This window comes from Brassica oleracea, chromosome C9, assembly GCF_000695525.1.
Source record: "Brassica oleracea var. oleracea cultivar TO1000 chromosome C9, BOL, whole genome shotgun sequence".
NCBI classification, from domain to species: domain Eukaryota; kingdom Viridiplantae; phylum Streptophyta; class Magnoliopsida; order Brassicales; family Brassicaceae; genus Brassica; species Brassica oleracea.
Window position 1 is genome coordinate 46475156 of NC_027756.1, and position 22100 is coordinate 46497255.

At 37.2% G+C, this 22100-nt stretch overlaps 4 protein-coding genes across 4 annotated transcripts; 2 read left to right on the top strand and 2 right to left on the bottom strand.

Annotated features, from left to right (window-relative positions):
* Positions 1 to 459: 459 nt before the first annotated feature.
* LOC106312857 lies at positions 460 to 4433 on the bottom strand. The gene is made up of 7 exons (XM_013750534.1): positions 3774 to 4433; positions 3581 to 3667; positions 2824 to 3087; positions 2219 to 2389; positions 2035 to 2088; positions 1183 to 1329; positions 460 to 961 (listed from the first exon to the last, which is right to left on the bottom strand). Exons 1-7 carry the CDS (start codon positions 3975 to 3977, stop codon positions 584 to 586), a joined length of 1305 nt encoding a protein of 434 aa, XP_013605988.1. The 5' UTR covers positions 3978 to 4433; the 3' UTR covers positions 460 to 583.
* A 948-nt stretch (positions 4434 to 5381) lies between these two features.
* LOC106316952 lies at positions 5382 to 8228 on the bottom strand. Its single transcript, XM_013754817.1, has one exon. The coding sequence runs from the start codon at positions 7416 to 7418 to the stop codon at positions 5439 to 5441; it is 1980 nt and encodes a 659-aa protein (XP_013610271.1). The 5' UTR covers positions 7419 to 8228; the 3' UTR covers positions 5382 to 5438.
* Positions 8229 to 9136: 908 nt separating this feature from the next.
* Positions 9137 to 10901, top strand: LOC106315176 (leucine-rich repeat extensin-like protein 5). The gene is made up of 3 exons (XM_013752930.1): positions 9137 to 9764; positions 10087 to 10208; positions 10377 to 10901. The coding sequence occupies exons 1-3, from the start codon at positions 9137 to 9139 to the stop codon at positions 10899 to 10901; spliced, it is 1275 nt and encodes a 424-aa protein (XP_013608384.1).
* A 509-nt stretch (positions 10902 to 11410) lies between these two features.
* On the top strand, positions 11411 to 11950 carry LOC106315177. The gene has a single exon (XM_013752931.1). It carries the CDS (start codon positions 11411 to 11413, stop codon positions 11948 to 11950), a length of 540 nt encoding a protein of 179 aa, XP_013608385.1.
* Positions 11951 to 22100: the final 10150 nt, after the last annotated feature.

Genomic DNA, 22100 nt, shown 5'->3' on the forward strand with positions numbered 1-22100 from the left:
CGTATATACACTGTTGGAATTGATATGAAAACAAGTCAATGAGACGTACTAGTAAATCTTTAATTGGTGTTGAAAGTGGAAACGCGTCGTGGGGTCTTTCACTATGCATGTGGCTGATATTAAGAAAATGATAGCTAATCACAAGTTCCAAGCATCAACGTGTATTGAAATCTCCCACACAAACTTTATAACGAATTTTCTTGATATTTCCTCTTTTGCTTTCCTATTAGGTGATGATCAAAATATTATTGATGTCGATTCATAACATGATTTGATCCAAATAGATGATTCTCTTTTCTTTTTTCAAATAGATCATAAACTTCTTGGTTTTTGTGGTCCACTATGTAATAGTTTTAAAAACAAATCTAAAAGAGTTCTGTATATTTTTGAAGTCTGAACTCAAATCTCTCTTGGTGTAAGAACTATTAAGCATTTAGCTAACCATTACTAGGTTTAATCAACAACCAGAAATGAAAAACAATAAACCAATATGCAATTTTCAACACCCATATACTTTAACAAATTACACATTCGACCCCCTTTTTAACCAATTCTACAACTCAAACTATGTACACTTGGTTTTTCAAGCACACCTAGGATTAAACCCGGGACCACCATAGTAAAAATAAGTTCCCCACTCGTTACTATAAGAACTCTTAATGTCGTAACACTCGGTGTTCTCAGCTAATATCTTGACATCATGCACCGGTACGAGACTGTTGTCTGAATCAACAATCTCCAAATTTCGGAAGTAACTTGCTTTTCCAAACCCTTCGTCCGGAAAGTGACCAGAACCCATTTGGGTGGTCGTGTGCCGGCCTGAAGAACGTGTGTTCACAACCTCACCTCCCCATTCTACGGTGGTTGCGTGGTCGGCTAAGTGGGTGAATAGCTCTGCTGGCCAATACCCGACAAGTGTGTTGTCGCCTAAACCCATCCACCAATTGCCCCTTTTTGGATCCTGCATGCAATCACAACTGCCATCAGTTTGCATGCTAAACTGAAATTCTAACTGTGAAATCAGATGTATCACTGGCATCCATAATCTCATCAATCCCTTTTGTAACCACATTTATAGTCATATAAAATAAAATAAGTAACAATATTCAAGAAATGACGTCCCTGTTATTAAAGTTTACTATATAGAAGATAATAAAAATAGAAAGAGATAAAGAAATGAACCTTCCAAATGAGAATGGTGATATCAAATTGGTTTCCCTTGAAAGTGGAGAGGGGGGAAATGGCTGCTCCAATGGCAATCTTGTTATTTGTTTGGATAAATCCAGAACATAGAAGATTGTAACATCCTGTCGCTTGATATGAATCACTCTAACAAAATACAATATTATCATTAGCTTAAGATATGCGTGCTCAAGGGAAATAAATATGTGTAACCAAGTTGTTGCCAAGCATGTATCATCCCTTTTCTGGCTTTTGGGCCGAGCCAAATTTAATGATTTGGAGAGTAGTACAGAAATCGGATTGGCATCATATCCAATTAATAATAAGCTATTAATGCAATAATAAATGCTCTACACCAAACATTATCATCATGACTCTGTTCTACCATTAACTTACAACACATTCAAAGTAAAATTACTTTTAAGTTTTAACCGGTACTTTTTTTGGGTTTGGCATAAATTACCTTCAGTTTACCCTATCATAATTTACATGCACAGTTTCACTGAATCTCTAGATGACAACTTATCCCATTGCAGAAAAAGGAACCATATATACAGAGATAAAATATAATATTGGAAGTGTGACTTCAAAGCAATATATGGTAATTCTGAAAATACAATCTATACACCATAAGTGGACACTGCACTACACCTAGAAACTACTCCTACTGTCACATGAATGTCCTCAAAAGAAATACATTAATTGAAGTATATCTTCTACATATACTTCTCAGGGATATTCAGTTTATAGCTACATTGGGGTTTTAGAAACTTGATTTAAAACTGATACGAAAGTGCAATCAATTTCTTTCTGCATCAATACATAAAATCAACAAATAAGAAAACAACGTACCGTCCAATAAGTGAATAATCTTGGTCTGTTGTCACCATACAGCTCCGGACTGACCTGACTAGTATAACAATCAAAGCTTTAGACATATTGCATTGTTATCATGTTTTAGAAAACTCAATAATTATTTTAAAAATAAAATATAAATAAGATATAATGAAAGTGTAAAATAGACAAAGACAAGTACCTGCCAGCCAGCTTCGATGCTATTGAGATCAGGACCGACGAAAGATCCCGAGAGAATCCAAATCTGTGAGAGACTAAACTCATTCACTTCTTCAATCTTCGGGTCCCACACGTTTATCGTAGCTTTTGCTCCGTATATCTCCGACGATGTTTCCGTATACGCGATCGCATGCTATCATTCACCCACCAAGTAACTTAAACTTTAGTACTATACAAGTCTTAAATTATAATTCATGATTAACTTTCCAAATCATATTTGTAATCCCAATATATGCTAATGGAAAGCCGTGCATTTACATATTCTTGTAGTATATTCAAGAATTATTAAAACGAGATTTTGAACTCCATTGAATGCTTATGTTTTATGTATTTTAAAGACTTTAATTATGAGTCTGTGTCTGACATTAGAAACTGTTATTTATGTTCATAATTAAATGACTACTCAAACGATTCACATTAACATTGCTATCGTGTATTTAGGTACCAACAATGCTAAATATATATAACTGTCATGCAAAAGATTTTTAATCAGTTTGACTATTATTAAGCTAACATTCACCGAAAATATTGTTGAATCCAAGGGAGTGAGTTTATGATCTAATGTACCTCGTGTCCACTAGTGCCAAGGGCATCAGGCTTTTCTGTCCGTCGATCAAGGTCAATACTACGTCGCTTTTTGCCAAAGTCAAACAAAGACTTAGCTCTGAGCACATCGTTCATTGTGTTGCGTCGTATGGGAACAGTTCCCTTGGGGCACCTCGTGCCGTTCACGTGCCACATTTGCCATGCACTTTCCAATACGTTGGCTGCTTCTTCAACATCAACGCTTCTCTCCTTTTCCATCATCTGCGGCATTCTCGTCGGTGCTTTCTGCATTATTTATCATAATTAAGTTCTCATTAAAAAAAAAAGTTCTCATCAACCGACTTATTTTGTAGTATAATAGTATGAAAAGTAATTATATATATTTACCCAGTTATAAATATACTATTACAAAAAGCAATATGCTAATATAACTTGTCACTTCAAATTCATCAACATTATATTTTAAGTTTTCTTTATTTGTAACATATTTAAATTTAAAAGCATCATTTGAAGTGTTTTACAGTTTTTTATGAATTTTCTAATTTGATTTCACCTAAAACAGAAAAGTGTTAAATTTATTCCATATAAACTTTTAACTGGTATTTTTATGTTCGTAATAAATATGTTACAGTAACTTTGCTAATTGTTATAATTCCTGCATAGTATGTTTAAGCTATGTTTGCTACCGTATTTAACATTATATACGAAGTTACAAATAAATAAATGTCGCCATACTTTATTAATTGAATAAAAAGAAAAGTTGCGTGGTCAGAATTACCTGAATCTTGTGATGCTTTAAGAGTGGATGATCCAAAGCTGGCTGCTTTCTTTTTGGTACACAATCTATTATATCACCATCTGGACTCTGTAAAATATTATTTTATAACAACAAAAAGGGTAAATATTTCACATATACATTATACAAATCAATATGCATATATGAAACATGTACACACACACATATATATAACCTGGATGGTGAAGACAGAAGGCTTGTTGATCTTGTTCAAGTGCTTTTGGATCCTCTCAGCTCTCAAGCTACTAACTTGTCTATGCTGTTTGGTGTAGTTAACGGCAGAGACATGAGTAACTTTTTGCGTCAGAAAGAAACTTACAAAAACAAGGAAGATTAGAAATAGACTTCTCTTGTTGAATACAAGAACAAAAACCTCCATTGATGGAACTTTTAAAGTTTTGTTTCTTGTATGTATCACATTCAGTGTCCAATGAACGAGAAAATAAAGAAATCTGAAACTGAAAGGGGAACAGAATTTTATAGGGTTAAGATGAGAGGAGGACCATTTCAATATTATGAAAAGAGATGCTAAAAAAATTCAATAGCGAGTCCAAAATATATAAATGTGTGTGTGTTATAAATGAGGAAGAAGAGAAGTGGGTGAAGAGATATTATGAAGTGTAAATATGGAAATGGAAGAGAAGAAGCGGAAGCAATGAGGTTTTCGAGAAGAAGATCAAATCAAGATTCATCATTGCCCTGCATCGGTTTGATATTTATATACAGAGAAATACATATATATTACTTGTTGTATTTTCTTTCTTAGAAGAAAAAAGTAACGAAAAGAGAAAATATTCATTTTATACATGTATGTGTGAGAGTAAAGCAATGCTATTGATTAAAATAAAGTTAAGAGAAGTAAATGAAACCGAAGCAAGGGAGAACTATAAATACAATAGAGAGACCTACCCAACTAACTAAACCTTTCTTCCCTTTTATGACACTCTTTCAATGTTTTCATCTGTCACTCTTTCTTTTTTCTCCTTTTCTAAAATTATAAGTTTATATTGAGAACCATACATTACATGTAGTGTATACATCTTCTGGCATTGTATTTGTACGCCTGTGAAAATTCGACTGATATGAATTGGATTTACGAAATATATTGATTTGTGTAAGTATAACTTTGACAAATAACACAAGTTGTACAATACAAAAAAGTCACTAATATTGGATTGTACGAATTTGGTTTGGTCTAGTTTAGTTTGGAACTACGGATACCAGCGAGTCAAAAGTAGAAAATGTTTTAATATGGTTGAGTTTATCTTCCTTTCATAGTAATAACGATTGTATTTATATAAAAAAAATTAGCATTGTCCAATATAATACTTTACAAATCTGTGAAAATTAACTTACTTTGGAATCTTATAAAAATAATATCATCACATTGCTTCTGTTACAAAGATCTAGTAATTAAAGTTCTAGTGGATATGCACGAGGCAGATCAACTTAGTGACATGATTATAATAATAATCTAATCATCAGTTTAATATCTTTGATTGGGGTCTCTCAATCGATTCAGGTTTTGTAGTTCCATCATCTAAATTTGGTTGTTTATCCCACGTGGCATCTTTAGTTGCGGACATATGCACACCTAAGTTTACTAAACGTAATTATTTTGTATAGTTTCAATATTTTGTATAAATTCACAAGATCACTAAGAATAACTGAATTCTTATTAGGTTAAGAAAACTATCTCAAAAACTTAAGCTCTCACAAGATGGTCTCTCAATCTCTAAACCATAAGTTATGCCACACCTTGACATCTCCTTATATAGAAATATCAACTTTATAATCTCAGTAGTTTAACTTATTTAGATAATTCCTAAACAAACATATTTCATATTTCTTTCACATTCCGAATATCTTTTGAATAGCTTGCTCCACAAGCTTTCTTCAAGCTTATTTTCAACATTCTCTCCCTTAAGCTTGAACACATCTTGAACTTAAGTTTCTTCTCAACCTTGTATTTGTTCAGTTCCCAGTCCTTTTCAATGTAAGGAGCCATCTTAAAGCTAGCTAAATCCAAAGAAACAGAAAGACCTTCTTGCTTGGCAAATCCAATAGCTACTTTAATTACTTCCAAGTTAAGAACGGCATATCTTAACACTAACCACTTAAAGCCTGTGAAGTCTGCTTTGATTAATTCATCAGCCAGAATCTTGACACCACTGGAGAGACATGGTCGCATTGTTCGATTACCATAGTCATCGATCAAGCAGACACACTGCCCAGTGGAAATCTTCTTCTTCCTCAACATTGAGATACTGACACCACTGAAACCCATATTGCCAACAAACAACTGGCTTTGTTCATTGTCTGCACAAGCCTCGATTATCTTTGTTGCTACACCAAACCGAAAACTAAAGCCTCGAACTGTATTAGCCACATTAGCAACATCAATCCCCTCAGCTTCGACCTCAATATCATTCTCGCCATTGCTAAAATTTGTCTCTTCAGTTCCTTCTTGGAGAGCCTTTAATGAATCTTCCTCCAACCTCATATCTTTTAAGATGGACAAAAGCTCCTCATCGTTCTTTTCGCTACACTTTCCTTTAGAGTCATTAGACATCTGATCATTGGTGTCCTGGGTAAAGTAACCAGCTTTGTCAGCCTTTTGATCTTTCTGAATTTCTTGCTCAGCCAAGGCATTGTAATGTTCCCACTTGGTTCTTCTCCTGAAGAGATATTTATGAGTACTGCTACTAACCGCATGTCTCCATTTACCACCATCTTCTTCATCATTTTCACCCTGTGATGTATATAATCCTTCCACTACCATATTACCCTCAAGCTTCACCTCTGTTTTCTTAGGCGGGTACCTCTTCTGCCTCCTCCCACCTTCTTCTTCCTCATCCACAGTATGAGACGCAACAGAACTAGCCTCATAACAGTTTTCTGAAGGAATGATGTTCATGTTAGTGTCTTGAAGAAGAAGAATTTTGGCAGTAGTGTTTGATTTCTCCTCCGTCTCGTTCCCAAGTGCCTCCCGCTCTTCCAAGTTAGCCACATGGAAGCCCAAGCCAGGTAACTCCTTCTCAGGTAGTCTCTTTACCCTAACAATTTGAATAGGCGGAGGAACATCTCTAAGATTTTTGATACCGTGAACCTCAGCCTCAAACGTGTGTGTCAAAGCAATCAACTTAAGATCAACATCAGAGAGTGTATGCAAATCACCAATAGCTTTAGCAAATTTTATAAATCTACTGAGAGATTCAGGAGATGGTTCCATGGTTTCGATAGTGAAAGAGATGAATTTGAGACGATGTTGAGCATCGCGAATCTCCGAGAGTACTTCAGGGACGGTTACAAAATTTTCGGCTAAGTCGGTTACACTCTGTTCATTCATGACGGCGTTGGCGTCAACAACAGCCATAGATATCCCTTTTGTGGATTTGCAGTTTCCGTCCATACCAAATACCAAATCCTCATTTTTCTCAAACAGCTCAATCTCAGCTTCATCTATCACTTGAGTTTTAGTTTTTCCATCTTCCTCCTTACACATCGGTTTCAGAAAGTAATAACTCAAAAACTTTTCACCTTCACCAAGCTCAGACTCTTTACCAAAATACTCATCAACAATCTCCTTAAGCTCATCATCCCTTTTCAAGGGATCTTCGTCATCACTTTCTTCCTCCCTGTTCACATCTTCAACTAGGAGTAACAGCAAATCCACATCTGTCCTATGCCAGAACAACATACACACGTTCATACTTGTTACCTTCTTCTTATAGTTCTCTAGTCTTGTTTTCCTTTTCTTTTTCTCTGCAACTTTCAGCAGAAGCAGTCTTCTGTTTAATGCTTGATTGTTGTGTATCATCGTCTCAAACTCATACTCTTGTTCCCTTTCTCAGCAGCGTCTTTCATCACACGGCAAGGCCAATTTCTAGTCATGTTTCTCCAGACCCCTATTTTAATCTCCTTACAACATTTTGACCTTGTATATGATCCATAGTTCTCTGAACCTTGTATCCATCTCTTCCTCCTTTTTGCCCTTTCTTTGCGAGCGACTTTCTTCTGTTCAATCTCCTCGAGAGCACGGGCACGTCGAGCCTCTAAGCCCTTGAGCTCATGTTCTTTGAGAGGCCAGTCACTGGGGATACTTGCGTCTTTCTCTACTCTTGGTTTACGGCAATGGCCGAGCTTCTTAGCATCCTTTTCCTTCCTTTTGTGGTGCTCCTTCACCTTTCTTATGACCTTGTGTTTCTGCTTCAAGGTCACTCTCTTACTCTTGCCCTCTGAAATCTCTGTTATTCTCTTCTTCTTTCTCTTGTTCTTCCATTTTCTGTCTAACCTTTACCAACTGTGTACCCAATGACAGTTCCCTTTGCTCCACTCCAACCAACTATTTCTTTGTCTCTTGAGTGTGTTCTCGATATGTATCCCCAACATGTCTGAGTTACTACTCTCTTCGTGGCTCAAAATATATGTCAACTGATCTTCAATATATAGAACAAGTCTTGTCAATCTCTTCTTCTTCCTTGTTACTTTCTTTCTTCTCTTGAGCATTTTCTCAAACACTTGGTAGGCGCTACCATCCATCTCTGTCTTTGAGCTGTTATCCTCTTCGAACAAATGGATTTCAATCTCTGAATCATCCTAAATCCATGCGGGCCAGCTAATTAGGCCCAAAGTGGACAATATCGTACTAATAGGATAATATAGAGTTGGACATGGGCTCACACAATTCCAACAATTGGTATCAGAGCGCGGTTGACGAGAAATCTGCAAGAAGACTACAATACCTTTCGAGAGATGAATGTGTATCCTTCGAGTTAGGAATGAGAGGTGTGTGTGGCAGAGAGGAAGTCAGCTGTAGGACATAAGATGGGTGTGATCCTTAGTTTGAGGGGGAGAATGTGAGATATCAAATAAGTCTCACATTGGAGAATTAGACAAAGAGCGTCTAATATATAGATATGTCCAACTCTGATTAGTACGAGGCCTTTTGGGAAGGAGCCCAAAAGTAAATCCATGCGGACCAGCTAATTGGGTCCAAAGTGGACAATATCGTACTAATTGGATAATATAGAGTTGAACATGGGCTCACACAATTCCAACATTTTGTGTATATGCCTATAAACTACACACTCTGAATGCGATGTCCGAACCAATTTAAACAGATGAATTATGAGCATACCGACTGAATTCAACGTTGTAATTTTGTCATTTTGCTAAAACTTATATTCCCTTTTGGTTTTGTGCAACTTAACAGTATTTAATTTCGTCGGCCAAAATATATGTTTATTTAAACTAATACCCTTACATTCCAAAACAAACACAGTGTTAGAATTTAACCTATGTAAAAATCGTTATACATTATAGTACAATTTGTGCATTAGGTGGAACCATGAAATTCAGTCTAATATATAAATATAGAAGTCAGAGTGGTTTTATTATAGTGGTCCTAAGTCCTAAGTCCTAACATTTATTGATAGCTCAGCTGGGTCAATATATATATCCGTTCGAGTTTAATCCCAGCTCACTTAAAATGTATATGTATCAGAAGCAAGTTAATATAATATTGAATTAACAAAAATGGCTTCGTCGAAAGAGAACCCTTGGTTTCCTGAAAAGCGATGTGATTCCGGCAGCAACCTCGGTGAACCTCCAGCTCACCGTCCTCCCGACCCCCTTGACCCTCCTGACTATGCTCCCCTCGTTGATTTCCCTCCCCTCCCCACTTCCCCTGCCACCATTACTTCGAAGACTGCTTCTTCTGAAAGGAAGAAGATGATTTCCACTACCTCAGGTCAGGGACAACAATTGCAAGCTCCTTTAGACCTGAAACAAATTATTTCTGTTACAAATCAACCCACTATCTCAGATTCTGCAAATTCAAAAAGTAGATCTGAAGAAAACACTATTCCCCAAACAGTAACTCCACCTTCAGATTTCAGTGTGCTCCCGCCTAAACACTCTTCCCCCCTCCAAACTAACTCCGCCTCCTCAAAGCCTCCAGTTACAATCCAATCCTCCTCTGCATCTACCTCTTCTACCCCACCTCTCCCCATTCCCACAACCAAATCTATCGGCCAAAATACTACTCTTAACCCCCAAAATTCAAACACAAACCCCTCAGACTCAAACACAAACCCACCTAGAAACCCCACTATCCAGCCTCCGACCATTTCCAAGAAGACTAATCAACCGACTAAAGGACAAAGTTGGCCCAAAAAGCCAAAATTTCGATGGACAAATCACTTAAAAGACTGGCGCCTACTTCCCTCTCTCCGGATGGAAAACCAAGAGTAGCAGTCCCAGACGCAGTATTCCAACGTGGAGCTGAACTTCACAAGCAATATCTCATAGGCACTTTTCTTGGGAAATGCCTGACTATGGACCAATGTAGAGCGTTTTAAACTTCATTTGGGGAAAATGTTTAAAGCTTGAGATACACATGCAGCCTTTAAAACGATCCTTCCTAGTCCGAATACCCAAGGACTTCATAAGAGCTAAAGCTTTGGAAAAGCACTTGTGGTATGTAGGCACTTCTATGTTCTATGTCTCCCAATGGGGGTCATCCACTCATCTACCATACCGGAGATTGAGTCGATACCTCTTTGGGCGCACCTCTCTGGAGTTCCATTTGATCTTCGCACCAAGGAAGGTTTAAGCTTGGTTGCATGATTAGTAGGGGAACCTATTGAAACTGATGACTACACCAAGAATCTCACTGATCTTAATATTGCGCATGTCAAAGTCCTAGCTGATCTCACCAAACCTTTGCCTTCTTCTGGTGAATTAGTTCGGCAAAGTGGAGAAATCATCCCAATAGATATTGAATATCCTTGGGTCCCTCCCTACGCATTGTCATCGCATTGGCCACATCCCGAAGGACTGCATATACTCCCCTCCTGCTCCAACTGACCCTAAAACCACAGATGAAAGCAATGCTAAAGTCGTGGTTCCTGATCCTCCTGATACTGATGAGTGCCTCGAGGATTCCATGGAATTATACAACCCTGGAAATGAGCCGCCGGCAGTGACAGACATGGAGATAGAGTTGATTCACACTTCTCCGCCAGTTGGGTCAACTCCTGACCGTCCAGATAATGATCTTATTGAAACTTCTGATGAGATCCCTCAGGAGGTTGAAAGTCTTATCTCTGACCCTCTCATTCCTATTCAAAGCATCCCTATCTCCTCCCCCATCCCTCCTATTAATACCCAAAAACCTTCTCACTCTTCCCCTCCGCCTCCCCAACCTCACAAAACATCACTTTTTCATCCTCCCCTACCAAAGCCAACTTTGTTTTTGGACTCTCTGCAACCTATGCCCCCACTTTTGGATCCTATATAACCACCAAACAAGCAGCCGCTTTTAATGCCCCTATCATCACTATCCCTCCCCAATTCACTTGCCCTTCTAGACCTCCGCTCATTTTCCAACCCACAAAAAAATCATCCCCTCCTAACTCCAAGCTAGACTCTTTTTGCACCACCTCTTCTACCCCTCAGGAGCCGCCACCTGGTGGTACTCCTCCCCCAACCTGTTAAATATGTGTACACAACTATTTTTTTGGAATGTCCGAGGACTAAATGATTCAGACAAGCACAAACCTTTTGCTCAGTGGCTTACCTATAACAATCCCCTTTTTGGTGCTATTTTGGAGTCTCATATTAAAGAACTTATGCTCAACTCAATCATGACAAAGGTCTGTCCCCGTTGGCGGTTTACTTCGAACCATCTCTCTGATGTTGATGGTCAGATTATCTTCATATGGCGAGCCCCTGTTACTGTAACAATGATCCATCAGACTCGTCAATCTCTTACTGTTGAAGTCTCAATCCAATCAACACACCATCACTATGACTTCAGTGTATGCGTCTAATCTGGTGGCTGAAAGGGTGGAACTCTGGACGGATCTCATCACCATCCAGCAAACCTTGAGTCTCCATTCCAAGCCTTGGATCGTTGCTGGAGATTTTAATCAAATAACTAGTCCTTCAGAACATTCCTCCCTATCTGTTCAGGCAATCTCCAACGGCATGATTGATTTCAATGATACAATTCTTCAGCTTGGACTATTTGACCTCCGGTTTCAGGGAATCTTAAACACCTGGTCCAACAAACAACTGGCTTCTCCAATTGCAAAGAAGTTGGATCGTGCGCTAGTAAACTTTGAGTGGATCTCGTCTTACCCTAATAGCTCTGCTTCCTTTTTGGCACCTGAATTCTCTGACCATACCCCCTGCCTCCTGAACCTTGCTACCCCTCTCCCTATTGCTGGAACCAAACCGTTCAAATTCTTCAATTATCTCACCAAACACCCCCTCTTCCTTACTGCTGTGAGTGAAGCCTGGATTCTTGCCGGAATCTCCTCATCGACTCTCTCGGAACTCAGTTGAAAACTGAAAAGCCTAAAGAGTGTACTTCAAAAAATAAACAGTGAGAATTATTCAAAAATTCAAGAGAGGGTTATTATTGCTAATAATTTGTTAAAAGATGTGCAGGTAAGGGCGCTTCATCAACCATCTGAGGAACTATTTTTGGAGGAGAGAAACTTACATGATAAATGGACTTTCCCCCGGAGTATCGAAGAAGCTTATTTCAAGCAGAAGTCTCAAATCAACTGGTTAAAGGAGGGAGATTTCAATACATCCTACTTCTTTTGTGTCGTTGTGGTTAGAGCTGCCTATAACTCGATCAACTCCTTCTTGCTTCCGTGTGGAACGCTCATCTCTGAAAGCTATGGCAAACTTAGCTGTAAATCACTTCAAGTCTATTCTTGCTCCTGAAACTCTTCCTTATGCGTATGTATCCATCAACTGGTTCCAGGACCTGCTTTCTTACCGATGCTCCGAAGCTGACTGCCTCTTACTTTCTTCCCTACCAGAAGCAACATCAATCACTAGAGCTATACTCAAACTCAACCCCCACAAATCGCCAGGTCCAGATGGCCTGACCTCAGGTTTCTTCAAGGCCACGTGGGAAATTTTAGGTGATGAGGTGATCAGCTCCATCCTTCAGTCCTTTGGAACAGCTTTCATGCCCTCTGCAGTTAATGCCACGATCCTCACAATGGTCCCTAAACTCCCTGGTGCTTCAGCAGTCTCAGATTACAGACCTATCTCTTGTTGTAACACACTGTACAAGGCGGTATCCAAGATTTTGGTCTCTAAGCTCAAGCCAATGCTACCTGGCTTCATTCTTCCAAACCAAACGAAGTTTGTGCAAGGGAGATTACTTGTAGAGAACACAATTCTGGCAACGGAGCTAGTGAATGGATATCACAAAGTCTCAGGACCTAAGAAGATAGTGCTCAAAGTGGACATCGCTAAAGCCTTCGATACAATAAGCTGGAGCTTCATTCTAAATTGTCTTGCAGGAATAGGTGTACCAAACCGCTTTATCAGATGGATAGAGAGCTGCATCACAACTCCAACCTTCACTGTCGGTTATAATGGAAGAGTTCATGGCTATTTCAAGGGGAAAAGGAGGCTTCGCCAAGGCGATCCTCTAAGTCCCTACCTGTTTGTAATAGCCATGAACTGTCTCTCAACTCTTCTCAACGAAGGAGCGATGGAAGGAAGATTCAACTACCATGATAAATGTGCCTCTACAAAGCTAACTCACCTATGCTTCGCAGATGATCTACTCATATTCACGGATGGTTCTGCCAATGCGGTAAATGCTGTTCTAGAAATTCTGGAGGAATTCAAAACTATGTCGGGCCTAGCAGTGAGTATACAAAAGACAGCATTCTACATTTGTGGATTGAATGAACAAGAGGTCAGTTCCATCACAAATCAGACTGGTATAACTCATGGTACGTTGCCTATCAGGTATCTAGGAGTTCCCCTTTGTACAAAAAAGCTATCTATCCTTAATTGCGAACCATTGCTACAACAAGTGAAGAGAAAGGTCAATACCTGGAGTGCGCAGACACTATCCTTTGCAGGACGGTTGCTGCTGGTTAACACGGTAATAGCGGGGATCACGAACTTCTGGTGCGCAACATTCGTAATCCCAAAATCTGTGATAAAGAAAATCAACTCAATATGTGGAGCATATTTGTGGAAAGGATCAGCAGAAGGGCACTACTCAGCTCGAGTTTCTTGGGAGACAATTACGCTGAGTAAATCAGAAGGAGGTTTGAATTGTAGGGATCTGGTTGCGTGGAATAAAGCTTGTGTGTTGAAGCTCATCTGGATCCTCTTCTGCAATTCAGGGTCTTTATGGGTTGCCTGGTACAAAAAGGAAGTTTTGAATGACTCTTTAAGTAATTTTTGGACAAGGAAAACTAACCAGAAATTCTCTTGGTTTGCTAACAAACTTTTGCGCATTAGAGAGATAGCATACCCCTGGATCAAAGTCAAGGTGGGGAATGGTGAAACAACTCGATTTTGGACTGATAACTGGTTCCCTTTTGGCAAGCTTGAGGAGTACCTCTCGCCCTCGATCTCACGACGAATGCAACATATATAAGTGCCAATGGAAACTGGGGTTATTCAATCACCACGAACTGAGAATCAACTACAGCTCCAGATGTATCTCTCAACGATCCACTTATCAGATGAGGAAGACTTATATGAATGGACTGTTAACGGCACCCAATGGGACAAATTCAAAACAGGTTCGATCTATAGCTTACTAAAAAGACATGCTGCCACAGTACCTTGATATCAGACCATCTGGTGTAAAAGAGGGATCCCAAAGCACAACTTTCTATCTTGGTTATTTGTTCTGAACCGTTGTCCCACAAGAGATCGTCTACTTAGTTGGGGACTGAACGTCGACCCAACATGTCTGTTGTGTAACGCAGCATCTGAGTCCCGCGATCACCTGTTATTTGACTGTCCTTATAGTTGGGAGATCTGGTCATCAGTAACAACGAGATGCTCTGTCACTTCTCCACGAGATTGGCCAAGCATCGTCTCTTACCTCACTTCGCTGCGTCTTCCTAAACCTCATAAGAAACTTTTGCTTATCGCCTGGAAATGCTCGATCTATCTACTCTGGACAGAAAGGAACTCTCGAATCCACCGGGGTTGCTTTCGTCCTCCACACTCCCTCTTGGCGACACTTGATCTTCTCGTCAGGAATCGGTGTTCCAGCCTCCGTTCACAGAATCCAGCAACAACATCGCAGATGATTCAGTTCTGGCTACATTAACTCTCAACATCTTCTCTCACACCCCCATCGTCTCCGGCGATCGTTTCCGTAATCACCTATTTCGCTTGATCGCTAAACTGCCTCGATCACATCTATTACGTGGATCATTTTGAATTGGGCTGGGTTCTTTAAAAATTTCTTTTGGTATCAATTATGTGGGCCGCCTGTGGCTATGCATCAAACACTAAGGCCCGAGCCTGTTTTCCTTTTCTTCATGCATTTGATAGAAAGCCTTTCTTCAAGAAAAAAAAGTTGATATAATATTTTGGGTTAATGATCCATGTAGCAGTTAAAATGACCCCCTATAGACGCTTTAACCGGCAAGAAAATCCGAATTTCTATAGGCCTCTTGGTGATTAGTCATTGGGCCTAGAAAGCCTTTGAAATCACACCAAGATTATCAAAAAAATTTAATAGTACATTTATTAACAAATATCTCTAAAAAAATTATGTCCGCATGTGCAGACAAAACACCTAGTATATATATATATATATATATATAAGCTTAAATACTTAATTAAGCTGCTGAAAACAAGAATGGATATATATTATATATATTTATATGATGTTTAAAATATAGAAAATAGCATATATTGGATATAGATTGAGAAGTTGCACCCAATAACTCAACAAAAAATTGAAACTAACAAACTAACCAAAATCACATTCTCTTTCTTCTTTTCTCTTTCTAGAAAACTAATTTTAATTTTAATTTTAGTTATTTCACAAATAATCCCATATAAATTACAAAGTGAAAGGTTGTTGGATTAGATAAGATTAAAATAAGGCAATATAAATATTCATCCCAGGGTCAACATGAACAAAATAAGTTATTATGGTGTCTGTCTTTCATACTTAGAGCATGATTATTAAAGGGTTCTCTTAGGTGAAGTTCTTAACGGAATATAAGAATTGATTTTTAAATATCTTATTTAAGAACTGGTTCTTAACTTTTTTAGTTAAAAGTTAAGAGACGGATTCTTATATTTCGTTAAGAACTCCACCTTAAGAACCATCCAATAATAATGCTCCAAAGCACTATGTAATGAGTAGGAACCTTCCAACTACGTCATCAGACTCTGTAATATTTTTCTTACGTTGAACTTCAACAATACTAAATTATTTTAATGTGCATGTAAATAAGTATTTTGTAGAATATATGTACTTTTTACATATAACTTCAACTAGACTGAAATATAATACCAATTATGAATTTTCTATTTTAACTTCAAATAAATGGTAGTGTAATCAAGTAATATAATGACCACCTCCCCTGATTACAAGGACAATGGACTTTCAGAAGTACCAAACGTTGGGCCAAAAACAATCACTGGGACCAAAACAAACAAACAAACACTAAGCAAAGCAATGAACTCATTTGGAGCCCAAACAATACACATATATAGACCTCTAAATTCACTAGGATATCGAAAGATTCACATGCTATGGCTTGATTCTGCAACTAAGCGGATCAAGAAGAAAAAAAGACATTTAGTCGTTACTAACATTCTTTTCTCATTTTTAATTAGATTGAACTGATCTCGAATTTCACACAAGATCTTATAGTATTTATTCACTAATCGAGAAATGATTGTAGCAGTTTTGATGGTTCTTTCAAAATCCTAAATAATAGTTTTTATTCAACTACCTAACAATCCAGATTACGTATTTTATCAACTTCTTAAAATGCTTAATTTAGTTTCGATTTTCCACGTTAAAATTGATTTTGTTTATACGATTAAAGAAGAGTACATTCACAAATCACAATTTAGTATAGTGTACCGGCTAGTTTTAGGGAAAGTCGCATTTTAAACTCTGACAGTGTCACATTCTCGCACTGTAAACACTGAACGTTTTTTACTAGCACTTTAAACTTTGAAAGTGACATTTTTATCATAACAAACCTCCAAATCAACTTTCCAAGTCAACTTGATGACATGTACTGTTCATTTTGTGATGACGTGTCGGTTTTTTTTTCTTTCTTTTAAATAAAAAATAAAATACATAGAAAAATCGAAAAAATTCGAAAAAAATCGAAAAAATTCAAAAAAAATTTAAAATTTCAAAAAAATATAAAAATAAAATTTCAAAATTAAAAATAAAATAAATATTTTTAAAAGTTAATCCAATTATAAACCAATAAGTATATATAATATAATAACTTGAATGGTGATTCTAGATTCTCGATTTTTAGTTTTTGATTTTTTTAAAAAAATTAATTTATTAATATTTAACTTGTTAAATTTTCAAAATTAATCCTATTATTGGTATTATTTATTAAAATGATATTTATTTTAGTAATTTTAAGTTTGTTTAAAAAGAAATTAACTTATAGGTGAAGTTCTTAAAAATAGTAAATAACTTTGAAATTAAATAAATAACTAATCAAACTTTAAAGAAACTAAAATATATGTTACTTATCTAAGAAGCTCCACTAATACCAAAACCTAACATATACAAATCTAAAGACTTACCTCTCTATCTCTTAATTATATTTCAAATTAACTTACAGTATTTTAGTTAAGGTCAAAAACATTTTAATTGGTCTATGAGATGTTTTCTAGTTTCACAAAAATTTAATAAGTTAAGTATTAATAAATCAAAAATTAAAAAAAAAATCAAAAACAAAAAAAAACTGAATCTAGTATCATCATTCAAGTTATTATATATATTTATTGGTTTATAATTGGATTAATTTTTTAAAACTATTTTATTTTATTTTTAATTTTGAAATGCTATCTTTATATTTTCTGAATTTTTCAAAAAAAATCAATTTTTCAAATTTTTCGAATTTTTTAGAATTTTCTATGTATTTTATTTTTATTTAAAAAAAAAAACTGAGACGTCATCACAAAATGAACAGTACCTCATTGACTTGGTAAACAAATAAACCTCATTGGAGGTTTGTTATGATAAAAATATCACTTTCAAAGTTTGAAGTACTAATAAAAAAAGTTCAGTGTTTAAAATGCGAGAATATGACACTCTGAAGGTTTAAAATGCGATTTTTCCACTAGTTTATAAGCTACATGTCTTTTGTCAAACTATTATATGTTACGATATCTTCTTATTTTCCATGCAGGATATTCGAGAAATATCATGAATTCAAACCAATCCATGTGATAACCGAATAAAAGTGAAAGTGGAACAAAAGCTTCTCTCTCTTCTCCGTTCTCTTACTTCAATTTTTCACGGAGAAGAGATGTGATGAAGCTTTTTAGTTATCGCCGGTTTTTCATGAATTCAAACCAATCCATGTGATAACCGAATAAAAGTGAAAGTGGAACAAAAGCTTCTCTCTCTTCTCCGTTCTCTTACTTCAATTTTTCACGGAGAAGAGATGTGATGAAGCTTTTTAGTTATCGCCGGTTCGGCGCCTTTCAACCGGATTCGGGTTTATCCGACCGGTTTCTGTTTCCGGAGTCACACTTTTCCTTTGGTGGTCTGCCGGCTTTGCCTCCGGCGTCTTTGCACTCATCTCCGGTGATGGACGTCCGGCTTTTGCCTCCGCATCACACCTCGTCGGTGTTGACGGCGGTTTTTCACTGGGTTTTTTTCTGGTTCTGTTTCTGTCTACGGCTCTTGTGGCTTCTTCTTCCAATTGACTCTCTTTCAATTGTTCTTTTTCCGGTTCTGTTTCAGTCTGCGGCTCTTGTGGCTTCTTCTTCCAATTAACTCTCTTTCAATTCCTCTGTCTGATCCTTTGACTTTACTTCCTCGTCGGAGGTAGTTTCATCTTCGCGCTTTTTCCTATCATTAAAGATGACCGTGTTGCATCTCGGAAAGTAGATAATGGATTGATCGATTGAAGACGATTGATTCTTCTCCGAGCCGTGGATCTGCAAAGCGTCTAGGAATAAACGAAGACTGCCTAGCGTGACGGTTCTTCTCTGTTAATGCTCCGCCGACGGTGGAGGTCATCCTACCGCTTCGTTTTCGCCGGCGGAAGTGGGCTCAGCGTCGTCTTGACGCGTGTTCATTGGGTGCTGGGCATCCGGACACGTGGTGGTCATGCTGGCTTGCTTTCCTCTACGGGTTTCTTCTTGTGGGCTGTAGGCCCAAAGAGTTTTTGTATAGTTGGCCCGGTCTTTGGGCTTTTGCTTATGTATGTAGGGCTCGATCCAGTTGGACCGGGTTCTTTTAATAAAAGTCCAGATGAAAAAAAAAAAACCCAATCCATGTGAGTTTCCAAATCTTAACAATTTTTAAAAAATTTAAATATAGAAGTATTTCCGAATTCCCGTTTGCATGTTAGCTTATCAGTTCCAAGAAGTAGGGGAATAGGAAAACAAGTGTCGCACTTTCAACGATGTAAGAGTGACACCCATCCCCACACTTACATGATTACATCATAGGCTCTTTAATGTTACAGAGTATTCATTTCTTCCCCCGTTACTCATCACATTAGTAGAATTAGTACTACTAGTTCTTTCTCATGCATTTTAAGAAGCCCATGACAGATTTGTAGTAAGTAGACAACGAGATTTATATTTACAACGAAGTCATAATTAACACAATGACCGATTTACCCGAGTGAATACATTTGTGTCTACAATTTTGCTACCGAAGTTGGTAACTCAACCGATTCAATGCTTAGTTTATATAGAAAGTCAGATCGTCTTTAAGTCTAACACCAACTACAAACATAAGGCTGCATGTTTAACTTCCTAAGTTAAAAAGAAACTATAAAACCTTAAGACTTCATGATTGCAAGAGACAAATAGCTAAATTCCCAATATTTTATTAATATACAATAGAAATTAATAGATTTTTCTGCAAAATTAGGTCATATTTAAAAATCTTAATTATAAATTAAACTGTTAACTCAACGCGTATTGATCATTTTACGACCCCTATGTAAGCGAAAATAGGATAAATGTCTTCTCCTGGTCAAGTAAAATCTAGGCAGAAATCAACTATTTCAAGAACTGTTAAAATACTAAGAAATCGATGTTCTGCTTTTGTTCAGCAAGGGAAATGGAAGGAAATGAAGAAAAGGTTTAATAAGTAGTGGTAGAAAATTAGGTACTTCGAGCCGAAGCACCTAAAGAATGGTTGAGCCATGTGTTCCAAGTCGTTTGCCATGACGCCCACCATGTTGACACGTCGTATACAAGTATGACATGTTCCATTTTTGCGTGTACGTAGATACTCTCTCCCTTTTGTTATTTCTTAAATTATTGTTATACATATATAGAAACAAAATTGAAGTGCCTGTTTGAAACGTAAACGGTGAAATAACCTAAGAAAAACCGGCCAGAAGAAAAATCCTAGAATCGTAAGTGTTGCGGAATAGAAAAAGATAGAATCGGATATGAACGTAATCTAAGAGCATGATCAACCATAACAACCCAAATGGGTCTCTTAATGTTTTTTTAGTAATTAATGATGGCTAAGAGTTTGTAATTAAGAAACACTTATTTTTAAAGCTCCAATGGGAGGTTCTTAATTTAGGGTTCTTAAAAAGGAATTTTTGCCAAAACTAACCCACAACTTGATTTTAACCTCAAACCTATACCCAAACTTGAATCAAATGCAAAACTAACTTAAAAGTCTAGTGAATTACAGTTCAGCCCCTTGTGACCAAACAAAAAAACAGAAGCCATTTTTACGAATATAGCCCTAGTAAATCGTCTGAGTCGTCTGAGATGTTGGAAGTCGTCTGGACGACTGAAGTGTAAGTCGTCTGGTACCGGTTTATTTTAAAAATAATTTGAAGTCGTCTGGACTTCTTGGAAGTCTTCTGACAAAGTCGTCTGGACTTCCTGTAAAGTCGTCTGGACTTCCTGTAAAGTCGTCTGGACTTCCTGTAAAGTCGTCTGGACTTCCTGTAAAGTCGTCTGGACTTCCTGTAAAGTCGTCTGGACTTCCTGTAAAGTCGTCTGGACTTCCTGTAAAGTCGTCTGGACTTCCTGTAAAGTCGTCTGGACTTCCTGTAAAGTCGTCTGGACTTCCTGTAAAGTCGTCTGGACTTCCTGTAAAGTCGTCTGGACTTCCTGTAAAGTCGTCTGGACTTCCTGTAAAGTCGTCTGGACTTCCTGTAAAGTCGTCTGGACTTCCTGTAAAGTCGTCTGGACTTCCTGTAAAGTCGTCTGGACTTCCTGTAAAGTCGTCTGGACTTCCTGTAAAGTCGTCTGGACTTCCTGTAAAGTCGTCTGGACTTCCTGTAAAGTCGTCTGGACTTCCTGTAAAGTCGTCTGGACTTCCTGTAAAGTCGTCTGGACTTCCTGTAAAGTCGTCTGGAAGTCGTCTGAACTTCCTAAAAGTCTTCTGACAAAGTCGTCTGAACTTCCTGGAAGTCGTCTGGACTTCTTAAAAGTCGTCTGGTCTTGTCTACTCAAGTGAAATCCAAGCTTTTCTTTGTAGAGGAATGATCTATAATAGTTTTGTTTGTGGTCTGTTTTGTGAATTGCATGTCTACTCTTTTAGTTGTGAATTTTTTGTAAAATCAGTAATAATGTTTTCCAAGATGTATTAAATGTGCTAACAATGTGTTTACACATTTACAAATCAATGAAATAATAGACTTCAGTAGCCTTTTTCTTATCTTTGGATCTCTCATATGCAATAATAAACTCCAATGGCCTTTTTCTCATCTTAATAAACAAGAATGTTGGTAGCTTTATATTGATACAACATTTTAAGAAGCATTTTAACCCTTCTTCCAACTCATAACAATAGTCATCATTATTGTCTATAACAATAATACTTAAGAGATGGAAACAAACAATAGTAACTAGTCAAAGCATATCATATTTTATTATAAGTTTGCGTTGAAAAACTTAGGCAAATTTAGTAAAACTAAGGGAGAGAACATATTTTGTAAATATGAGTTTTACACATCTTGAAGTTACTTATCACTCTTATAAATACAAGTTATTCAAAAACTAACGTAGAAGACTTAAAAACTAGCGGAGAAGACGCAGACGACTTCAATCTAAGTTGTCCAGACGACTAAATTATACGTCGTCTGGTCAACACAGAGGTTATTTTTGCAATTGACTTTGAAATCTGTTATTTCGGACGACTGAAAAATAAGTCGTCTACTATTGTTTGGCTAAAAAAAAAACTCCAAAAAGCTAGACGACTTACATTTCAGTCGTCATAGGTTAGTTTTGCATTTGACTGGATAATTTCAGAAGTTTGACTTTTCTGGACGACTTACATTTCAGTCGTCTAGTGAAAATTAAAATAATAATATTTTTTTAAAAGTAGACGACTTACAGCTTAGTCGTCATAGGTTAGTTTTACAATTGAAAAAAAAAACTTCAAGATTTAATTATATACAGACGACTTATAATTCAGTCGTCCACGAGACGACTGAAATGTAAGTCGTCCAGGATTTACGACGTTTGACCAGAATCTCAGAAAAAAATCCTGGAC

Excerpts from the sequence above, each read along its gene's own strand:
- LOC106316952 (XM_013754817.1), bottom strand. The coding sequence starts at position 7,418 with ATGATACACAACAATCAAGCATTAAACAGAAGACTGCTTCTGCTGAAA.
- LOC106312857 (XM_013750534.1), bottom strand. The coding sequence starts at position 3,977 with ATGGAGGTTTTTGTTCTTGTATTCAACAAGAGAAGTCTATTTCTAATC. Across the intron at positions 2,089-2,218 it reads GCATCGAAGCTGGCTGGCAG|GTCAGTCCGGAGCTGTATGG; the intron begins GTACTTGTCTTT and ends TATACTAGTCAG. Across the intron at positions 962-1,182 it reads TCACCATTCTCATTTGGAAG|GATCCAAAAAGGGGCAATTG; the intron begins GTTCATTTCTTT and ends GATTGCATGCAG.
- LOC106315176 (XM_013752930.1), top strand. The coding sequence starts at position 9,137 with ATGGCTTCGTCGAAAGAGAACCCTTGGTTTCCTGAAAAGCGATGTGAT. Across the intron at positions 9,765-10,086 it reads TCAACCGACTAAAGGACAAA|GCACTTCTATGTTCTATGTC; the intron begins GTTGGCCCAAAA and ends TGTGGTATGTAG. Across the intron at positions 10,209-10,376 it reads TGATCTTCGCACCAAGGAAG|ATATTGAATATCCTTGGGTC; the intron begins GTTTAAGCTTGG and ends TCATCCCAATAG.
- LOC106315177 (XM_013752931.1), top strand. The coding sequence starts at position 11,411 with ATGACTTCAGTGTATGCGTCTAATCTGGTGGCTGAAAGGGTGGAACTC.